The sequence below is a fragment of the Heptranchias perlo genome, chromosome 31 (genome assembly GCF_035084215.1).
Source record: "Heptranchias perlo isolate sHepPer1 chromosome 31, sHepPer1.hap1, whole genome shotgun sequence".
NCBI lineage: Eukaryota > Metazoa > Chordata > Chondrichthyes > Hexanchiformes > Hexanchidae > Heptranchias > Heptranchias perlo.
In genome coordinates this window covers 1,174,519-1,194,696 of record NC_090355.1, presented here as the reverse complement: position 1 = coordinate 1,194,696, position 20,178 = coordinate 1,174,519, and the positions used below count along the sequence as shown (strand labels likewise).

Here is a 20,178-nt window from a genome sequence, read left to right as displayed (position 1 = left end):
CACAGGGCTGGAGTTTGGATTCTGTTTCCCTTACTTGCTGAGCATGACAGCAGGCTCAGAGGCCCCCCCCCCCATGAGAAGCTCCGTGTTACTGCTGATCAAGCCCAGAGTCCTCGTGGCCCTCTGATGCTCCACCAGCAGGAGTCAGGTCGCACTCCACTGATTCACCGGTCCATGGCCGCCTTCGAGCCGGTCTCTCCGGAGAGGAGTTGACGTCTTCCTCCTCCTCCTCCACATCCACCTCCTCCTCCACATCCACCTCCTCCTCCTCCACATCCACCTCCTCCTCCACATCCACCTCCTCCTCCACATCCACCTCCTCCTCCTCCTCCTCCACATCCACCTCCTCCTCCACAGCCTCCACCTCCTCCTCCTCCACATCCACCTCCTCCTCCTCCACATCCACCTCCTCCTCCTCCTCCACAGCCTCCTCCTCCTCCTCCTCCTCCACAGCCTCCACCTCCTCCTCCTCCTCCACATCCACCTCCTCCTCCTCCTCCTCCTCCACAGCCTCCACCTCCTCCTCCTCCACATCCACCTCCTCCACATCCTCCTCCTCCTCCTCCTCCTCCTCCACAGCCTCCTCCTCCTCCTCCACAGCCTCCACCTCCTCCTCCTCCTCCACATCCACCTCCTCCTCCTCCACATCCTCCTCCTCCTCCTCCTCCACCTCCTCCTCCACAGCCTCCACCTCCTCCTCCTCCTCCACATCCACCTCCTCCTCCTCCTCCTCCACAGCCTCCACCTCCTCCTCCTCCTCCACATCCACATCCTCCTCCTCCACGTTCATCACCTCCTCCTGGGGGAGGCCTCCCAGGAACGAGTGGAGGTTTGCAGCTTTGGCTTTGCATCAGCCCTTCATCTAGCATCTCACTGGGGACGAGTTACACGACAAAACCAGAGTCTTTTTTGTTTTTTATTTCAAAATGTACCTTATTTCATAAAATTTAGATACACACAGTTCAATGTAAATATCACAATTACAACAGAAAACAATCCATACAGATTGTACACAATTCAAAGCACAGTACATATTTTCTGATACATTCTGTATAATACAAGGTGGGGTGGCCTTACACCGTGGCCTTTCCCCGTAGATCCTTTGCGTAGGTTGCACCTTGTTTCAGTGTGTTCTGCAGCACGTACTCCTGGACCTTGGAGTGTGCCAATCGGCAGCACTCAGTCGTGGACAGCTCCTTCAGCTGGCAGATCAGCAGGACCAAAGGGGCCTGCTTCATCGAGTTGATGGTCTTCCAGCCGCAGGTGATATCTGTCTCGGTGTGCGTTCTGGGGAACAGTTCGTAGAGCACAGCGTCCTGTGTTACCGAACTGTTTGTGATGAAGCGGGACAGACACCAACGCATCTCTCTCCACACCCTCCGCGCGAAGGGGCAGCCCACCGGGAGGAGTCCACCACCGGGAAGGACCGCACAGGGAGGGGCCCTTCTCACCCTCCCTGTGCCTGTGGTCAGTTCCGGTGACGAGACGTTCTGCCAAATGGCTTCGACCGTCTGGTCAGGGAACTGCCCAATCAGATCCAACCTCCCCCCTGCAGGAACCCCCAGAACGTTCCGTGCCGACCGCTGTAAGACGGCCCTGTGGTCGAAAGGGTCAAAGCCAGAGTCTGTGTTCTCCTGAAGTTGCTCCCCCTCACCCTCTTCCCCCTCCTCTTCCTCCTCCTCCTCCACAGCGACTGCCTTCTGACATCTTGAATGACCTGTGGGAAGAAAAAAAGAGGGTTAGAATGGTTGCCTTTGCCAGTGTTGAGATGCCCCATGGGGGAGGGGGGAATAGGGGAGGCTGGCCCCTGTCCTGAAGCATTGACAGATAGCAAGTGGACAGGTACTCACCTGGCTCTGGACTCCCCACACCCACCACAGCCACAGTGGTGCGGTAGCCCAACCGCCTTCTCCTCGTGTGGGGTCAGAGAGCAGAGTTTGGGACCCACCCCTTCCCTGGCTCTTTGCCCTCTCCCAGGCCCTGTCCGCCATCTTACCCTGAAGTTTGCGGTGGCTTAAGCGTGTGGAGTGACTGGCCTGCACCTTTCTGGGGATTGTTGTTGCAGGGTCACAGATCAGCTAATTCCACCTCAGTGTCTTGAGTGTGGAGCCCACGGTGGGTGAGGGAAAAAGGGAGAACAGGGCGAGTGTCTTACCATCCCTGCTCCAGTCGGGTCACTGAGTTCCTTGTGACACTGCTCCGTTGTCCTGGGCATTATGGTCAGTGCCCCTGCCACCTCCGTCCACGCCCGCCTCCTGACCACGTGAGAGTGCTGGTACATGGGAGAGCAGAGTTGCCGGTCACTTCTCCCTCTATCTCTTCCAGGAGAGCCTGCAGGAAGTTGAAGGCCCTCTTCCTGGCTGCCTTCTCCTGTGCATCCGTCATCTGCAAAACGGAACAGATTTGAGACAATGGAGACTCTCCACAGAGCAATTTAAATGAATGAATTAAAATTCTTTATGACAGAGAGCTGTGTACTGCTTACCTTGCACTCCCAGACCTCTCTCTGAAGGAGTCCTCCACTCGTGCACCTTGAGGCCCCATTGGTTCTGTTCCAATCATGTTCAAACCACACTGGACAATTACACTGACTTATGCCCATTTTACATTTGGGCATCTGCTAATATGATTAGCATGAAATTTGAGCGTAACTTGACCGGCAGAATGGGCTTAATTTCGGGTCCAACTCCCAGGAAATTCCAGGTCTGGGTATTTATTTTCAAGTCAACGACAACAACATGCATTTATATAGCGCCTTTAACGTAGTAAAACATTTCAAGTTGCTTCACAGGAGCGGAATCAGACAAACATTGACACTGAGCCAAAGAAGGAGACATTAGGACAGGTGACCAAAAGCTTGGTGTAAGAGGTAGGTTTTTAAGGAGTGTCTTAAAGGAGAGAGAAGCGGAGAGGTTTACGGAGGGAATTTTGAGCTTAGGGCCAAGACAGCTAGCTGAAGGCACAACCACCAATGGTGGAGTGAAGGAAGTGGGTAATGCACAAGAGGCCAGAGTTGGAGAAACAGAGTTCTCAGAGGGTTGTAGGCCTGGAGGAGGTTACAGAGGTGGGGAAGGGGCATGGGTGGATTTGAACACGATGCGAATTTTAAATTCAAGGTTTTCCTGGACTGGGAGCCAATGTAGATCAGCGAGCACGGTTGATGGGTGAACGGGATTTGGTGTGAGTTAGGATACAGGCAGCAGAGTTTTGGATGAGCTGAAGTTTATGGAGGGTGGAAGATGGGAGGCCGGCCAGGAGAACATTGGAATAGTCAAAGGCATGGGTGAAGGTTTCAGCAGCAGATGAGCTGAGGGAGGGGTGGTGACAGGCAATGTTATGGAGGTGGAAGTTGGCGGTGTTGATGATGAACTGTGATTTGCATCTATAATATTGCACCTGTAAGGTCTACAAGAGACAAGCCTGACTGTTTCAACCAGAACTCTTAACACTCTGAAATCAACTCATGGAGCAGGTATTTCTCCAGATCAGTGTTGGGATGACTGACGCCATCTTGTTTGGTTCCCACTGCCAGTTTCGTGCTTCTTGTTCGAGCTCCATCAACCAAACCAGAACAAGGTGGTCTGAAACCTCCAGGGCTGCCCTTTACTGCCCGTCACCAGGTCCGACCCATTGCTGGAGCCCAAACCAAAGGACCAGCCTCTGCCCAGGGCTCCACCTGCCCCACCATTCAGCAAACAGAGTCCCCCATGCCCAGCAGGGCCTCTCCGGGTGTTGAGGGGCTGTTGATGGGTCACTGCCCATTCCCACCCACCCAAACACGGCACAACACCGGGAACCTCTCTCCCTGCACCAGACCACACCCCGCCACAATTCATCCCCGCCCACAGCATAGACCACGCCCACAAACCCCGCCCACTACACAGACCCCGCCCACCAGACACTGCCCACAGACCCCGCCTACTACACAGACCCCGCCCACCAAACAGTCCACGCCCACATATCTCTGTCCCTGCCCACTACATAGACCCCACCCACCACACAGACCCCGCCCACCAAACAGTCCACGCCCACAGACCCTGCCCACAGCACAGACCACGCCCACATATCTCTGTCCCCGCCCACCAAACAGTCCACGTCCACAAACCCCACCCAACACAGGCCACGCCCACACATACCGGCCCCGCCCCCCCGCGGCCCATCCGTCATCACTACTCCGCCCCGCGCCCGCCGTGGCTCCGCCCCCAACACTCGGTCTCCGTCATCGTCCCGCTTAACCAATCACTCGCGGCTCTTCCTCCCCCGACGGTTCCATTCACAAAATAAAACACCAATCACGGCCTTCCGGCCCACGGGGGCGGCGCCAGTGTCAGTCACTGCTTCCGGGTTATTCTGCTGCACATCAGAAAGAAGCAACAGCCCAGGTGAGAGAAACTGCAACTGATTACAGTCCGCCCGGCACTGCAACTGATTACAGTCCGCCCGGCACTGCAACTGATTACAGTCCGCCCGGCACTGCAACTGATTACAGTCCGCCCGGCACTGCAACTGATTACAGTCCGCCCGGCACTGCAACTGATTACAGTCCGCCCGGCACTGCAACTGATTACAGTCCGCCCGGCACTGCAACTGATTACAGTCCGCCCGGCACTGCAACTGATTACAGTGTAACCAATAGGGAGCTGGGTACAGATACTGTAACTACAGATAAATCTTAATTTAACTTAAATTCCTGGACCTTTCTGTTGTGACTTTAAATGGATGAAACCCTGTGTTGTGGAGCAAACATTTCCACATGTTTTAATTGTTCAGAGTTTATTTGCCTAGGGAGCATATAAAAAAAACCTTGTCAACTTTTAACAGTTGAATAGGTTACTTCCTGCTGTACTTAAGGGCGAATGATATCTGGAGAATTCAAAAGTGTCGGTCAAGAAGCGAATGGATACTTTCTGAAATGCCGAGTGCCTCCACATTGCCATGAGATTGGCATAACAGCTGCAAATTTGGGGAAGCACACTGTTATTTTTCAGTTTAGAAAATGTATGTATTGAATGGTTGTAATACAGCAATGCACCCCTGTACTTGGCAACAATGTGTTTTTGGAGATCCATAGATACTTTAGGTATCCCCCACATGAATGCACGTTGTGTAGTTCACCGTGAGTCCATTCTACAGCTGTCCTTATCATAGAAAGGTTACAGCACGGAAGGAGGCCATTCGACCCATTGAGTCCATGCCGGCTCTATGCAAGAGCAATCCAGCTAGTCCCACTCCCCCGCCCTTTCCCTGTAGCCCTGCTATTTTTTTCCTTTCCAGTTCCTTTTTGAAGGCCATGATTGAATCTGCCTCCACCACCCCCTCGGGCAGTGCATTCCAGATCATAACCACTCACTGTGTAAAAAAGTTCTTCCTCATGTCACCTTTGGTTCTTTTGCCAATCATCTTAAATCTATGTCCTCTGGTTCCTGACCCTATATTTGCAAGTAATATAAATTTTTAATGACGTCCCATTAATGCAGCCGTTGGAAAGACATTTCAAAAAGGTTAAACATTCAATATGTAAACCTTCTAGGAATTTGTAGAAATAGTCCATTTTGTATGATTCAGAGAATGAAAAAGAAAGTGATTCTGAAATGATCTTCGGCAAGATAGCTGTAAGGCTCTAAGATAACTCTGATACCGTTTTCTGTTGGCCCCGAGGAAAGCTAGGTCAGTATTATGCTGTGAAAGAAATATAAGTCTGAGTTAAGTCAAGCACCTTCTGCTAAAAGCTTTCCTGAAAGTTTTGCACAATTACCCATTTTTTCCAGATTAGGTCCATGAATTTGCAAAGGACGTGATACATGAATGTTGATACTGCTCGAACAGCAAAAGTAGTTAATTCTATATATATTATATAATATATAATTAACTACTTTTGCTGTTCAAGCAGTATAATATATAATATATACTATATAATACTATGTTCATCCTTAAAGGAATCAAATCACTTGATAAATATTTTTTTTATTCGTTCAAGGGATGTGGGCGTCGCTGGCGAGGCCGGCATTTATTGCCCATCCCTAATTGCCCTTGAGAAGGTGGTGGTGAGCCGCCTTCTTGAGCCGCTGCAGTCCGTGTGGTGAAGGTTCTCCCACAGTGCTGTTAGGTAGGGAGTTCCAGGATTTTGACCCAGCGACGATGAAGGAACGGCGATATATTTCCAAGTCGGGATGGTGTGTGACTAGGAGGGGAACGTACAGGCGGTGGTGTTCCCATGTGCCTGCTGCCCTTGTCCTTCTAGGTGGTAGAGGTCGCGGGTTTGGGAGGTGCTGTCAAAGAAGTCTTGGAGAGTTGCTGCAGTGCATCCTGTGGATGGTTCACACTGCAGCCACGGTGCGCCGGTGGTGAAGGGAGTGAATGTTTAGGGTGGTGGATGGGGTGCTTTGTCCTGGATGGTGTCGAGCTTCCTGAGTGTTGTTGGAGCTGCACTCATCCAAGCAAGTGGAGAGTATTCCATCACATTCCTGACTTGTGCCTTGTAGATGGTGCAAAGGGTTTGGGGAGTCAGGAGGTGAGTCACTCGCTGCAGAATACCCAGCCTCTGACCTGCTCTTGTAGCCACAGTATTTATGTGGCTGGTCCAGTTAAGTTTCTGGTCAGTGGTGACCCCCAGGATGTTGATGGTGGGGGATTCGGCGATGGTAATGCCGTTGAATGTCAAGGGGAGGTGGTTAGACTCTCTCTTGTTGAAGATGGTCATTGCTTGGCACTTTAAGAACAGGATGGGAAGTTATCAATTACTTTTAAATAGTCTGGAGGTTAGAAGGATATGCTGATAGGGTTAGATGAAGAGGGGTGGGAGGAGGCTCATGAGCATAAATGCCGGCATAGACCTGTTGGGCCGAATGGCCTGTTTCTGTGCTGTAGACTCTTTGTAATTCTATGTAACCAATAGGGAGCTGGCTACCTGCTGGGTAGGATGACTGATTTGGCAAAACGTAAGTCTTGCAGGTTTCTACACTTCCCACAGAGCACTGCCCAGGTACCGTGTATTTGGATGAAGAGGCGAGAGCAGTCTTGTGTGACAAATCCGCTGAACTGTGCAGCTTAATAAATTACATCAGTAAAGGGAACTGTTCTTTACAAAGGTCTAAACAGCTCAGTTCCTTCAAATCTGATTCCCTGGCCAGTTATCTGGGCTGTAACTTTGATATATCGCACCCGCAATTAATTAAAGAAAACACTGTTCTCAGGATGTGGCTTATGCCGGCATGGCCGCATTTATTGCTCATCCCTGAGGAGGTGGCTCTTTACAACTGAGTGACTTGCTCGGCTGCCAGAGAGGGCATTAGGAGTTAACCGGTTAGTGTGGGCCAGACCAGGTAGAGGTGACCGGTTACCTTCCCTCGGGGATTTTAGCAAACCCAATGGGTTTCTTTTACAATTTGGCAGTTTTCATGGTCATTTTTCTAGTGCCAGCCCACAAATGACCAGAATTTAATTTCACAACTTGCCAGGGTGGGATTTGAACAGAGTTTCTGGTCCAGTACTAGATCCATTGTACCCCATGAGGTACCACCACCCTCGGACACACCACTGTCAGAGGAGGAGTTAACTCTGAGGCAGTCCTGTCAGGCTAAATAATCCTGGGAGCTGGTAATCCGCAGCAAGCTCCTAATTCCCTGGAAAATGGTGAGGAGTTTTGTGCAGGAAAGAAAACATCTGAAGTTCAGTTCTGACCCTCTGAAGTGTTCAGTCACAGTAGATATGGAAATATATGGACAGGGGGAGGGGAGAAGGAATGGGTGTGGCATGTAATGAAAGGGTGGGTGGGAGGGGAGGTGGAGTGACAGTGTTACTGATTAATGAGCTGCGTTCTGCTCAGGAGCTTAGAGACAAAAAGGGCTCCCCCTTGGCAGGTTCCGAGTTTTATGGTTAAACCTTTAGCTGCAGTGCTTGCTCTGAATTCCAGTCCTGCCAGTGTGGCTGTCGGGCTGTCTTTGCCTCCCTTGTCTGTAGTTTTCTCACTCATTGTTTTACTGTGTTTGTAGGTTGCTGAGCTTCCTCCCTGGTGTAAGGATGATGGAGACAGAATCTCTCTTACACAGTGGCTACTCGCACCCCCTGCTCCGTGCCTGGCAGACCTGTGCCACCACCTTCAACGCAAGCAACCTCATCTACCCCATCTTTGTAACGTAAGTGCTGGCCGACAGGGGCGAGATGGAACGCGATTCTGAGAGAGACTTTCTTTTAAAAATAAATGGGAGTAAGGCAAATATTTACACCGAATGATAAACCGATTCTCCTGTTACAGTGATAAGCATAATGCTGTGATTTGCCCAGGACTTAGGGTTACCTAAGGTCCAGGACAGGTGCTGGTTTAATGTTTGTGCTCTGTGACATTGACTGACATTAACTGTCTACCTGTTTCAGTGACGATGCCAATGCTGTGGAACCTATTGCCAGCCTCCCAGGACAGGCCAGGTAGGAAAAACTCTTCCATGTAGTATCCTGCTGTAGGAGGGAAGGGGAAGGGGAAGGAGGGGACAGGAAGGAGAAGGAGAAGGAGAAGGAGGAAGGGAGGGGAAGAGAAGGAGAAGGAGAGGTCTACCCGATCCCGATGACAGTATTCACGATTAACAGGCTGCTTGCTCTTCAGGAGGTTGGAGACTAAAGACCTTCCCCTGAAACATACTTTAAAATGAAATGCAATTTTTGAGCACTGTGTCTTAGGGAGTGTCCCTAATTAACGTCTTTCACAAGCACATTCTTTTCCTGGGCTCATCTCCTGTTAAGTTTCCTGTTCAAATTATTAATATTTTTCTGATGTATAATCTGGAGAAGGGGCAGAGGGGTATTGGCCCATTTCCGTCCGGGTACTTTTCCTGTCTTGTGAAAGTGGCAGTTGTGGATAGTCCCTTGTCTGTTGGAAGACATTTTACCCCAGTCAGTCTGAGGCAGTGAAGTTTTTTTTGTGTGTGTGTGTGTGTGTGTGTGTGTGTGTGTGAGACTTTGTGTGCATGTCTCTGTGTCTGTCCGTCTGCCTGTGTGTGTGTGTGTGTGTGTGTGTGTGTGTGCAGGTCTGTGTGTGTGTGAGACTTTGTGTGCATGTCTCTGTGTCTGTCTGTCTGCCTGTGTGTGTGTGTGTGTGTGTGTGAGAGACTTTGTGTGCAGGTCTCTGTGTCCGTCTGCCTGTGTGTGTGTGTGTGTGTGTGTGTGCAGGTCTGTGTGTGTGTGTGTGTGTGTGTGAGACTTTGTGTGCAGGTCTCTGTGTCCGCCTGCCTGTGTGTCCGTCTGCCTGTGTGTGCGTGTGCACGTATATGTGCGGTTCGGTGGTGCTGCTGCTGGAAGCTGATACTCTGCTGTAGGTTCCCTTCCGCATGTCCTTTGACATGATGTCCTATTGTAGACAGTAATTAAATACCATGGTTTTACTTTCTTTCTGCCCCAGTTTCGTGATCTGCCCTGACCAGAGAGGGAGGGCCAATTATCCGTTCTGTAAATTGGCCAAGTAGTGGGACTGGAACGAGTGCCACGTGAGGCACCTCAGTCTCCAGTTAAACGGTTTCCTCTGCTCCCTCTCGACTGCACACTTGCTTCTCAGATCAGCGACTGCCATAGTCGATGTCTGACCCCTACGATGAGCACAGGCTGCGTCAGGGCCCCTGCACTCTGTGGGCGGGGAGCTCCCTCTGTTCCTTTCCACAATGTGATGTTTCTAGATAAGTGCAAACTGGAGGGAGAAGAAAACTGTTCATCTTACACTGAAATTCTTTCTGCAAAATGGATCTGACCCATCAAAGATAAACACCAGTGCACTAACTCCCCCATTACACCATCCGCTCTCTCCCTAACGTTCCCCATTACACCATCCACTGTCTCCCTAACACTCCCCCATTACACCATCCGCTCTCTCCCTAACACTCCCCCATCACACCATCTGCTCTCTCCCCAACACTCCCCCATTACACCATCCGCTCTCTCCCTAACACTCCCCCATTACACCATCCGCTCTCTCCCTAACACTCCCCCATTACACCATCCGCTCTCTCCCTAACACTCCCCCATTACACCATCCGCTCTCTCCCTAACACTCCCCCATTACACCATCCGCTCTCTCCCTAACACTCCCCCATTACACCATCCGCTCTCTCCCTAACACTCCCCCATTACACCATCCACTCTCTCCATAACGTTCCCCCATTACACCATCCACTCTCTCCATAACGTTCCCCCATTACACCATCCGCTCTCTCCCTAACACTCCCCCATTACACCATCCGCTCTCTCCCTAACACTCCCCCATTACACCATCCACTCTCTCCATAACACTCCCCCATTACACCATCCGCTCTCTCCCTAACACTCCCCCATTACACCATCCACTCTCTCCATAACACTCCCCCATTACACCATCCGCTCTCTCCCTAACACTCCCCCATTACACCATCCGCTCTCTCCCTAACACTCCCCCATTACACCATCCGCTCTCTCCCTAACACTCCCTAACACTCCCCCATTACACCATCCGCTCTCTCCCTAACACTCCCCCATTACACCATCCACTCTCTCCATAACGTTCCCCCATTACACCATCCACTCTCTCCATAACGTTCCCCCATTACACCATCCGCTCTCTCCCTAACGTTCCCCTATTACACCATCTGCTCTCTCCCTAACACTCCCCCATTACACCATCCGCGCTCTCCCTAACGTTCCCCCATTACACCATCCGCTCTCTCCCTAACACTCCCCCATTACACCATCCACTCTCTCCATAACGTTCCCCCATTACACCATCCGCTCTCTCCCTAACACTCCCCCATTACACCATCCGCGCTCTCCCTAACACTCCCCCATTACACCATCCGCGCTCTCCCTAACGTTCCCCCATTACACCATCTGCTCTCTCCCTAACACTCCCCCATTACACCATCCGCTCTCTCCCTAACGTTCCCCCATTACACCATCCGCTCTCTCCCTAACACTCCCCCATTACACCATCCACTCTCTCCATAACGTTCCCCCATTACACCATCCGCTCTCTCCCTAACACTCCCCCATTACACCATCCGCGCTCTCCCTAACGTTCCCCTATTACACCATCCGCTCTCTCCCTAACACTCCCCCATTACACCATCCGCGCTCTCCCTAACGTTCCCCTATTACACCATCCGCTCTCTCCCTAACACTCCCCCATTACACCATCCGCTCTCTCCCTAACACTCCCCCATTACACCATCCGCGCTCTCCCTAACGTTCCCCCATTACACCATCTGCTCTCTCCCTAACACTCCCCCATTACACCACCCGCTCTCTCCCTAACGTTCCCCCATTACACCATCTGCTCTCTCCCTAACACTCCCCCATTACACCATCCACTCTCTCCCTAACACTCCCCCATTACACCATCCACTCTCTCCATAACACTCCCCCATTACACCATCCACTCTCTCCCTAACACTCCCCCATTACACCATCCACTCTCTCCCTAACACTCCCCCATTACACCATCCGCTCTCTCCCTAACACTCCCCCATTACACCATCTGCTCTCTCCCTAACACTCACCCATCACACCATCTGCTCTCTCCCTAACACTCCCCCATTACACCATCTGCTCTCTCCCTAACACTCCCCCATCACACCATCCGCTCTCTCCCTAACACTCCCCCATTACACCATCCACTCTCTCCATAACACTCCCCCATTACACCATCCGCTCTCTCCCTAACACTCCCCCATTACACCATCCACTCTCTCCATAACGTTCCCCCATTACACCATCCGCTCTCTCCCTAACGTTCCCCTATTACACCATCCGCTCTCTCCCTAACACTCCCCCATTACACCATCCGCTCTCTCCCTAACACTCCCCCATTACACCATCCGCTCTCTCCCTAACACTCCCCCATTACACCATCTGCTCTCCTTCTCTGTCTCGCCCTCGCTCTGTCTCTAACTCCGTCTCTCCCTCACCAATCTACCTGTCGCAAATGCATCTGTCTATGACAGTATTGGTAGGAGTGACCACCACACAGTCCTCGTGGAGATGAAGTCCCGTCTTCGGACTGAGGATACCATCCAACGTATTGTGTGGCACTACCACCGTGCTAAATTGGATAGTTTCAGAACAGATCTAGCAGCACAAAACTGGGCATCCATGAAGCGCTGTGGGCCATCAGCAGCAGCAGAATTGTATTCCAGCACAATCTGTAACCTCATGGCCCGGCATATTCCTCACTCTACCATTACCAACAAGCCAGGTGATCAACCCTGGTTCAATGAGGAGTGTAGAAGAGCATGTCAGGAACAGCACCAGGCGTACCTAAAAATGAGGTGCCAACCTGGTGAAGCGACAACTCAGGACTACATGCATGCTAAACAGCAGAAGCAACATGTTATAGACAGAGCTAAGCATTTCCACAACCAACGGATCAGATCAAAGCTCTGCAGTCCTGCCACATCCAGTTGTGGATGGTGGTGGACAATTAAACAACAAACGGGAGGAGGAGGCTCTGCAAACATCCCCATCCTCAAAAGACAAGGCTGAAGATTTTGCAACCATCTTCAGCCAGAAGTGCCGAGTGGATGATCCATCTCGGCCTCCTCCCGATATCTCCACCATCACAGAAGCCAGTCTTCAGCCAATTCGATTCACTCCACGTGATATCAAGAAACGGCTGAGTGCACTGGATACAGCAAAGGCTATGGGCCCCGACAACATCCCAGCTGTAGTGCTGAAGACTTGTGCTCCAGAACTAGCTGCGCCTCTAGCCAAACTGTACCAGTACAGCTACAACACTGGCATCTACCCGACAATGTGGAAAATTGCCCAGGTATGTCCTGTCCACAAAAAGCAGGACAAATCCAATCCGGCCAATTACAGCCCCATCAGTCTACTCTCAATCATCAGCAAAGTGATGGAAGGTGTCGTCGACAGTGCTATCAAGCGGCACTTACTCACCAATAACCTGCTCACCGATGCTCAGTTTGGGTTCCACCAGGATCGCTCGGCTCCAGTCCTTATCACAGCCTTGGTCCAAACATGGACAAAAGAGCTGAATTCCAGAGGTGAGGTGAGAGTGACTGCCCTTGACATTAAGGCAGCATTTGACCGAGTGTGGCACCAAGGAGCCCTGGTAAAATTGAAGTCAATGGGAATCAGGGGGAAAACTCTCCAGTGGCTGGAGTCATCCTTAACACAAAGGAAGATGGTAGTGGTTGTTGGAGGCCAATCATCTCAGGCCCAGGGCATTGCTGCAGGAGTTCCTCAAGGCAGTGTCCTAGGCCCAACCATCTTCAGCTGCTTCATCAATGACCTTCCCTCCATCATAAGGTCAGAAATGAGGATGTTCGCTGATGATTGCACAGTGTTCAGTTCCATTCGCAACCCCTCAAATAATGAAGCAGTCCGAGCCCACATGCAGCAAGACCTGGACAACATCCAGGCTTGGGCTCATAAGTGGCAAGTAACATTCGCGCCAGAAAAGTGTCAGGCAATGACCATCTCCAACAAGAGAGAGTCTAACCACCTCCCCTTGACATTCAACGGCATTACCATCGCCGAATCCCCCACCATCAACATCCTGGGGGTCACCATTGACCAGAAACTTAACTGGACCAGCCATATAAATACTGTGGCTACAAGAGCAGGTCAGAGGCTGGGTATTCTGCGGCAAGTGACTCACCTCCTGACTCCCCAAAGCCTTTCCACCATCTACAAGGCACAAGTCAGGAGTGTGATGGAATACTCTCCACTTGCCTGGATGAGTGCAGCTCCAACAACACTCAAGAAGCTCAACACCATCCAAGATAAAGCAGCCACTTGATTGGCACCCCATCCACCACCCTAAACATTCACTCCCTTCACCACTGGCACACAGTAGCTGCAGTGTGTATCATCCACAGGATGCACTGCAGCAACTCACCAAGGCTTCTTCGACAGCACCTCCCAAACCCATGACCTCTACCACCTAGAAGGACAAGAGCAGAAGGTACATGGGAAGAACACCACCTGTACGTTCCCCTCCAAGTCACGCACCATCCCGACTTGGAAATATATCGCCGTTCTTTCATCGTCGCTGGGTCAAAATCCTGGAACTCCCTTCCTAACATCACTGTGGGAGAACCTTCACCACACGGACTGCAGCGGTTCAAGAAGGCGGCTCACCACCACCTTCTCAAGAGCAATTAGGGATGGGCAATAAATGCCGGCCTCGCCAGCGACGCCCACATCCCATGAACGAATAATTTAAAAAAAATAATTCTGTCTGTCCCTCTTTCTAACCTTCCCTCTTTCTCTCACTGTTTCTCCCTCTCTGAATCTATTTCTCTCTCCCCCTTCCTGTATCTCCTTCTCAATTCTGTATCTTTCTCCTCGTGTCTGTCCAGCAATCTCCCTCCCTCTATTTCAATCCCTGTCTCTCTCTCCTTCCCTCTTTTTCTTGCTGTTTCTCCCCCTCTCTCTGACACGCCCCCTCTCTCTGACACGCCCCCTCTCTCTGACACGCCCCCTCTCTCTGACACGCCCCCTCTCTCTGACACGCCCCCTCTCTCTGACACGCCCCCTCTCTCTGACACGCCCCCTCTCTCTGACACGCCCCCTCTCTCTGACACGCCCCCTCTCTCTGACACGCCCCCTCTCTCTGACACGCCCCCTCTCTCTGACACACCCCCTCTCTCTGACACGCCCCCTCTCTCTGACACGCCCCCTCCCTCTGACACGCCCCTCCCTCTGACACGCCCCTCCCTCTGACACGCCCCTCCCTCTGACACGCCCCCTCCCTCTGACACGCCCCCTCCCTCTGACACGCCCCCTCTCTCTGACACGCCCCCTCTCTCTGACACGCCCCCTCTCTCTGACACGCCGCCTCTCTCTGACACGCCCCCCTCTCTGACACGCCCCCTCTCTCTGACACGCCCCCTCTCTCTGACACGCCCCCTCTCTCTGACACGCCCCCACTCTCTCTGACACGCCCCCACTCTCTCTGACACGCCCCCCTCTCTCTGACACGCCCCCCTCTCTCTGACACGCCCCCCTCTCTCTGACACGCCCCCCTCTCTCTGACACGCCCCCCTCTCTCTGACACGCCCCCCTCTCTCTGACACGCCCCCCTCTCTCTGACACGCCCCCCTCTCTCTGACACGCCCCTCTCGCTGACCCACACCCCGCCTCTCTCTGACACGCCCCCCTCCTCTCTCTGACACGCCCCCCCTCTCTCTGACACGCCCCCCTCTCTCTGACACGCCCCCCTCTCTCTGACACGCCCCCCTCTCTCTGACACGCCCCCCCCCTCTCTGACACGCCCCCCCCTCTCTGACACGCCCCCCCCTCTCTGACACGCCCCCCCCCCTCTCTGACACGCCCCCCCCCCTCTCGGACACGCCCCCCCCCTCTCGCTCTCTCACCCCCCCCTCTCGCTCTCTCACCCCCCCCCCCCCCCCCCGTCTCGCTCTCTCTCTGACAAAGAGTGAACTATTCCTGAGCAGGCAGTAACAGAAGGCCTGGACCAGTTAGTTTTAGAATAGCCCAGCTTGTATGTGGGCCTATGCCTAGAGAGGTTGCAAGGTGGCCTCTTTATTATTTTTGAACCAGGCAGCATTGGGATGTGTGTGTTCTCACTGTGATTGGGTATACTGTTGATTTGTGTATTTAATTTAATTCCATCCAGTGAGATTGTGAAGAGATGGGGGGTGGGGGTGCAGACCCTGCCTCACAGGGTAAAGTGGAGCCCTTTGGACCAACCATATAGCAAGTGGTATGAAGTGAATGCCAGCTGAAGTGACTGTCTCTGTGTGGAAGAGCTGGGGGCTCCCCACTGTAGGGTGTATGTTGCTGGCTGCAGATAGATGTGGAGAGTGACACAGCAAAGCTTCCTTCTCCTCAGTGACAGAATCCTTACAGACGAGCAGCCTTACCCAGCTTTCCAGCACCAGGTGGTACGTGTGACTCACTCCAGATATGACACTGGGTCTCCTGATATGGTGGTGATCCTGGGAATTCATCCTGACTGCCCAGAGCCAGGAGATAACCTGATGTGTGGCCAAGACTGCATTATGAGAGCAGCTTCTGCTGCTGTGTACAATAGGAGCCATTGCGTCTCTCCTTTCTGGGTTAGTTCACTAGTCTGGATCGGTAAATAGACTGAAGTTTTCAACAGAAAAACTTACTCTGCAAATATATTTGAAATATTTCTGCTGTTGCAAACTGAGCTACAAAGTAATTACTTCCTCACATAGGCCCAGAGACCCCGTCACCAATCGCGGGAGACCACCGTCACCAACCCCGAGACCCGCACTAACTGAAGGCTCCTCTCTGCCCTGCTCAGGCCCTGCAATCTCCACCCTTCCCCAATTTGAACCCAACCTTCCTGCCCAGAGTCCAGTGCTCAGCACACCTGGCTGTAAGGGTGCTAAATCAAGTGAGTTTGGGCAACAACCAGTCCCTGCTGGGGGTGAGCCCACAATACCAAACTGAACCGAACTTGGCAATCTCACAGCTCGAGGCCACAAGATCATCCCGGCAACAATAGTGGGGAGTGAGAGCTTGGTGCTAAAGCACAGTTTTGGGGCAGAGTGAAGGGTGTCTATGTCTGTAGCTACCTGTGCTGTGCCTCACCTGGTGGTACCTGAGACCAACAACGACTCCCTGAAATGGATAGGTTCCATTTCCCAGCACCTCGCTAGGTACAAAACTCACAGGGGAAGATAGAAGTTGTTTACTTCTGAAAGCCACAGACTATTTTGGGCTTTTTGAATGGAGCAACTTTGAGTCCCGCTAATCCATGGGATCCACAGAATTATGGTCATGATTATCACAGCGTCACTTCTGTTGTGTGAATGCTGTAGATTTCAGGCTGCAGGTTGGTAAGGTACATCGGATGGTTTCCTCTTCACTCCCTCAGGGTGTGGGATGACTGTGCAGTGCATTTCCCACTTTGTTTAAGCAGGGGCTGGCGTGCTGTTGAAGGGTTGGTGTAATCGGAGGGGGTTTCTCGTCTCAGGGTCTCATTGTGTGTCTGTCTCTCAGGTACGGTGTCAATAAACTGGAGGAGATGCTGCGCCCCCTTGTGGACGAAGGCCTGGCTTGCGTGTTGATCTTTGGCGTTCCAGCCAAACTCACCAAGGTAGGACTTAAAGAACCACTGCACCGTACCAAGGCTCGGCTAGCCCGCTGGGAGCGAGACTCCCAGCTATACACTGCCCGTTTTACTACAGTGTACCTGCGACCCTTTATAAACATTACCTTTTGTGTTGCTGAGAGCTTGTTGCAGCCTAAAAGAAAGAACGAGCTTCCTCGGGACATCCCAAAATGCTACACCGCTGATCAGCAATGTTTTTGAAGTGTGGTCACTCTCATTATGCAGCAGCCAATTGGTACACAGCAAGATCCCACAAACAGCATGAGATGAATCAGTTCATCTGGTTTGATAGTGTTGGTTGAGGGATAAAAACGTCACAGTTTCTGGAAAAACACAATTTGAGTGCTGTTCTGCAGAAAAATAAATTCTGTTATGTGTTTCACAATGAATAATTCAGAATTTATCTACTAAAAAGAACTGAAAGCATCAAACACTGCCTTTCTGACACTCGCATGTGTTTCAGTGCAGAGGCCTTGGGTGGAAGTAACCAGCTGGAGACACTATTCCATTTACCGCAATAAGCTGGCTGGTACCTCTTCCTCCCCTCCTGAGGCAGCACCAGCTGAGTTCGAGGTGTACCTAGGTGCCTGCTTGGCTCAGTTGATTACCCTCTTATCTCTGGCTCAGATGGTTGTGAGTTGAGATGCCAAACAAGGTCTTGAGCGCATAATCTCAGCTGTTTAAGATGTCAGTCTTGGCTCAGTGTCAAAGGGTCGTGGGTTCAAGTCCCACTCCAGAGACTTGAGAACATAATCCAGGCTGACACTCCAGGGCAGTACTGAGGGAGTGCTGCACTGTCGGAGGGGCAGTACTGAGGGAGTGTTGCACTGTCGGAGGGTCAGTACAGAGGGAGTGCCGCACTGTCGGAGGGTCAGTACTGAGGGAGTGCTGCACTGTCGGAGGGTCAGTACTGAGGGAGTGCCGCACTATCGGAGGGTCAGTACTGAGGGAGTGCTGCACTGTCGGAGGGTCAGTACTGAGGGAGTGCTGCACTGTCGGAGGGGCAGTACTGAGGGAGTGCTGCACTGTCGGAGGGTCAGTACTGAGGGAGTGCTGCACTGTCGGAGGGTCAGTACTGAGGGAGTGCTGCACTGTCGGAGGGGCAGTACTGAGGGAGTGCTGCACTGTCGGAGGGGCAGTACTGAGGGAGTGTTGCACTGTCGGAGGGTCAGTACTGAGGGAGTGTTGCACTGTCGGAGGGTCAGTACTGAGGGAGTGTTGCACTGTCAGAGGGTCAGTACTGAGGGAGTGCTGCACTGTCGGAGGGGCAGTACTGAGGGAGTGCTGCACTGTCGGAGGGTCAGTACTGAGGGAGTGTTGCACTGTCGGAGGGGCAGTACTGAGGGAGTGCTGCATTGTCTTTCAGATGAGATGTTGAACCACCTATCAGGTGGATATAAAAGATCCCACAGCACTATTCGAAGAAGAGCAGGGGAGTTCTTCCTGGTGCCCTGGACAATATTTATCCCTCAACCAACGCCATTTACACAGATTATCTGGTCATTATCACATTGCTGTTTGTGAGATCTTGCGTTTGCAATTTGGCTGCCACATTTCCTACATTACAACATTGACTACAAAGTACTTAATTAACTGTGAAGCACTTTGGGACATCCTGAGGTTGTGAAAGGCCCTATAGAAATGCAGGAGTGTCTGCGATTAAGTTTGTTTATTGGATTAGGGATTAGGGTCTGCCTGTTCTGGTGATTCAGCTGGGCACTAAAGATCCCACAGCACTATGCAAAGAACAGAGACTTCTCCTGGTGTCCTGGCCAATACTTCGTTCTCAACCAACACCATCAAAAAAAAAACAGCCATATTTGGTTACTGAATGATTCATTGTGTGGAGCTCTTTGAGACGTTTCGATGCAGTATGAAGTGTTGATATAAGTCAGGCTGTCGTAAAGTCAACTCCCGAGGGGTCAGTGCAAAGACAACCATTACAGGGCACTATACGGGATCAGAGAGTCAGGAAAAAGTATAATCTATCTCTATCTGTGTCTTATACTGTACCTGCCCTGGGAGTGTTTGATGGGACAGGGTAGAGAGAACTTATCAGGAAAGACTAAACAGGCTGGGGCTCTTTTCTCTAGAAAAGAGAAGACTAAGGGGTGACCTGATAGAGGTCTTTAAGATAATTAAAGGGATTTAATAGGGTAGACATAGAGAAAATGTTTCCACTTGTGGGGAGTCGAAAATGAGAGGTCATCAATATAGAATAGTCACTGATAAATCCAATAGGGAATTCAGGAGAAACTTCTTTATCCAAAGTATGGTGAGACTGTGGAACTCGCTACCACAAGGAGTAGTTGAGCAAATAGCACAGATGCATTTAAGGGGAAGCTAGATTTGCACATGAGGAAGAAAGGAATAGAAGGATATGCTGATAGGGTGAGATGAAGTTAGAACGGAAGAGGCTCGAATGGAGGATAAACGCTGGCATGGACCAGTTGGGCCAAATGGCCTGTTTTTGTGCTGTAGGCTTGATGTAATGATGTAACTTTACTCTGTATCTAACCCGTGCTGTACCTGCCCAGGGAGTGTTTGATGGGACAGTGTAGAGGGAGCTTTACTCTGTATCTAACCCGTGCTGTACCTGCCCAGGGAGTGTTTGATGGGACAGTGTAGAGGGAGCTTTACTCTGTATCTAACCCATGCTGTACCTGCCCTGGGAGTGTTTGATGGGACAGTGTAGAGGGAGCTTTATTCTGTATCTAACCCGTGCTGTACCTGCCCTGGGAGTGTTTGATGGGACAGTGTAGAGGGAGCTTTACTCTGTATCTAACCCTTGCTGTACCTGCCCTGGGAGTGTTTGATGGGACAGTGTAGAGGGAGCTTTACTCTGTATCTAACCCGTGCTGTACCTGCCCTGGGAGTGTTTGATGGGACAGTGTAGAGGGAGCTTTACTCTGTATCTAACTCGTGCTGTACTGGCCCTTGGAGTGTTTGATGGGACAGTGTAGAGGGAGCTTTACTCTGTATGTGTATGTCTCTGTGTGTGTGAGAGAGAGATTGAGAAGTTCCTATGATTGAAAAGGGTTTTTGTGCAGGTTGGAGAAGATTCTGATTGGTTGGGGGCACTGGGTTCGGTATTG

The 20,178-nt window shown here is 51.6% G+C and overlaps 1 protein-coding gene and 1 long non-coding RNA gene across 3 annotated transcripts in view; one reads left to right on the top strand and one right to left on the bottom strand.

The window, feature by feature from the left end:
* Positions 1-1,670: 1,670 nt before the first annotated feature.
* Positions 1,671-3,703, bottom strand: LOC137300370 (uncharacterized). The gene is made up of 3 exons (XR_010958061.1): positions 2,486-3,703; positions 2,156-2,385; positions 1,671-1,717 (listed from the first exon to the last, which is right to left on the bottom strand). It is a non-coding gene; the product is annotated as an uncharacterized lncRNA (long non-coding RNA).
* Positions 3,704-4,283: 580 nt separating this feature from the next.
* The window catches only part of alad (aminolevulinate dehydratase), a 33,594-nt gene continuing 17,699 nt past the window's right edge, over positions 4,284-20,178 (top strand). Inside the window, exons 1-4 of one of the 2 annotated variants that reach the window (XM_067969453.1) lie at positions 4,284-4,382; positions 7,992-8,135; positions 8,374-8,424; positions 16,972-17,068. In XM_067969453.1, the coding sequence (XP_067825554.1) occupies positions 8,020-8,135; positions 8,374-8,424; positions 16,972-17,068 (264 nt within the window). In that variant the 5' untranslated portion in view covers positions 4,284-4,382; positions 7,992-8,019. Of the gene's footprint in view, positions 4,383-7,809; positions 7,860-7,991; positions 8,136-8,373; positions 8,425-16,971; positions 17,069-20,178 lie in introns of those variants that run through there. The other variant, XM_067969454.1, reaches the window with a different exon arrangement.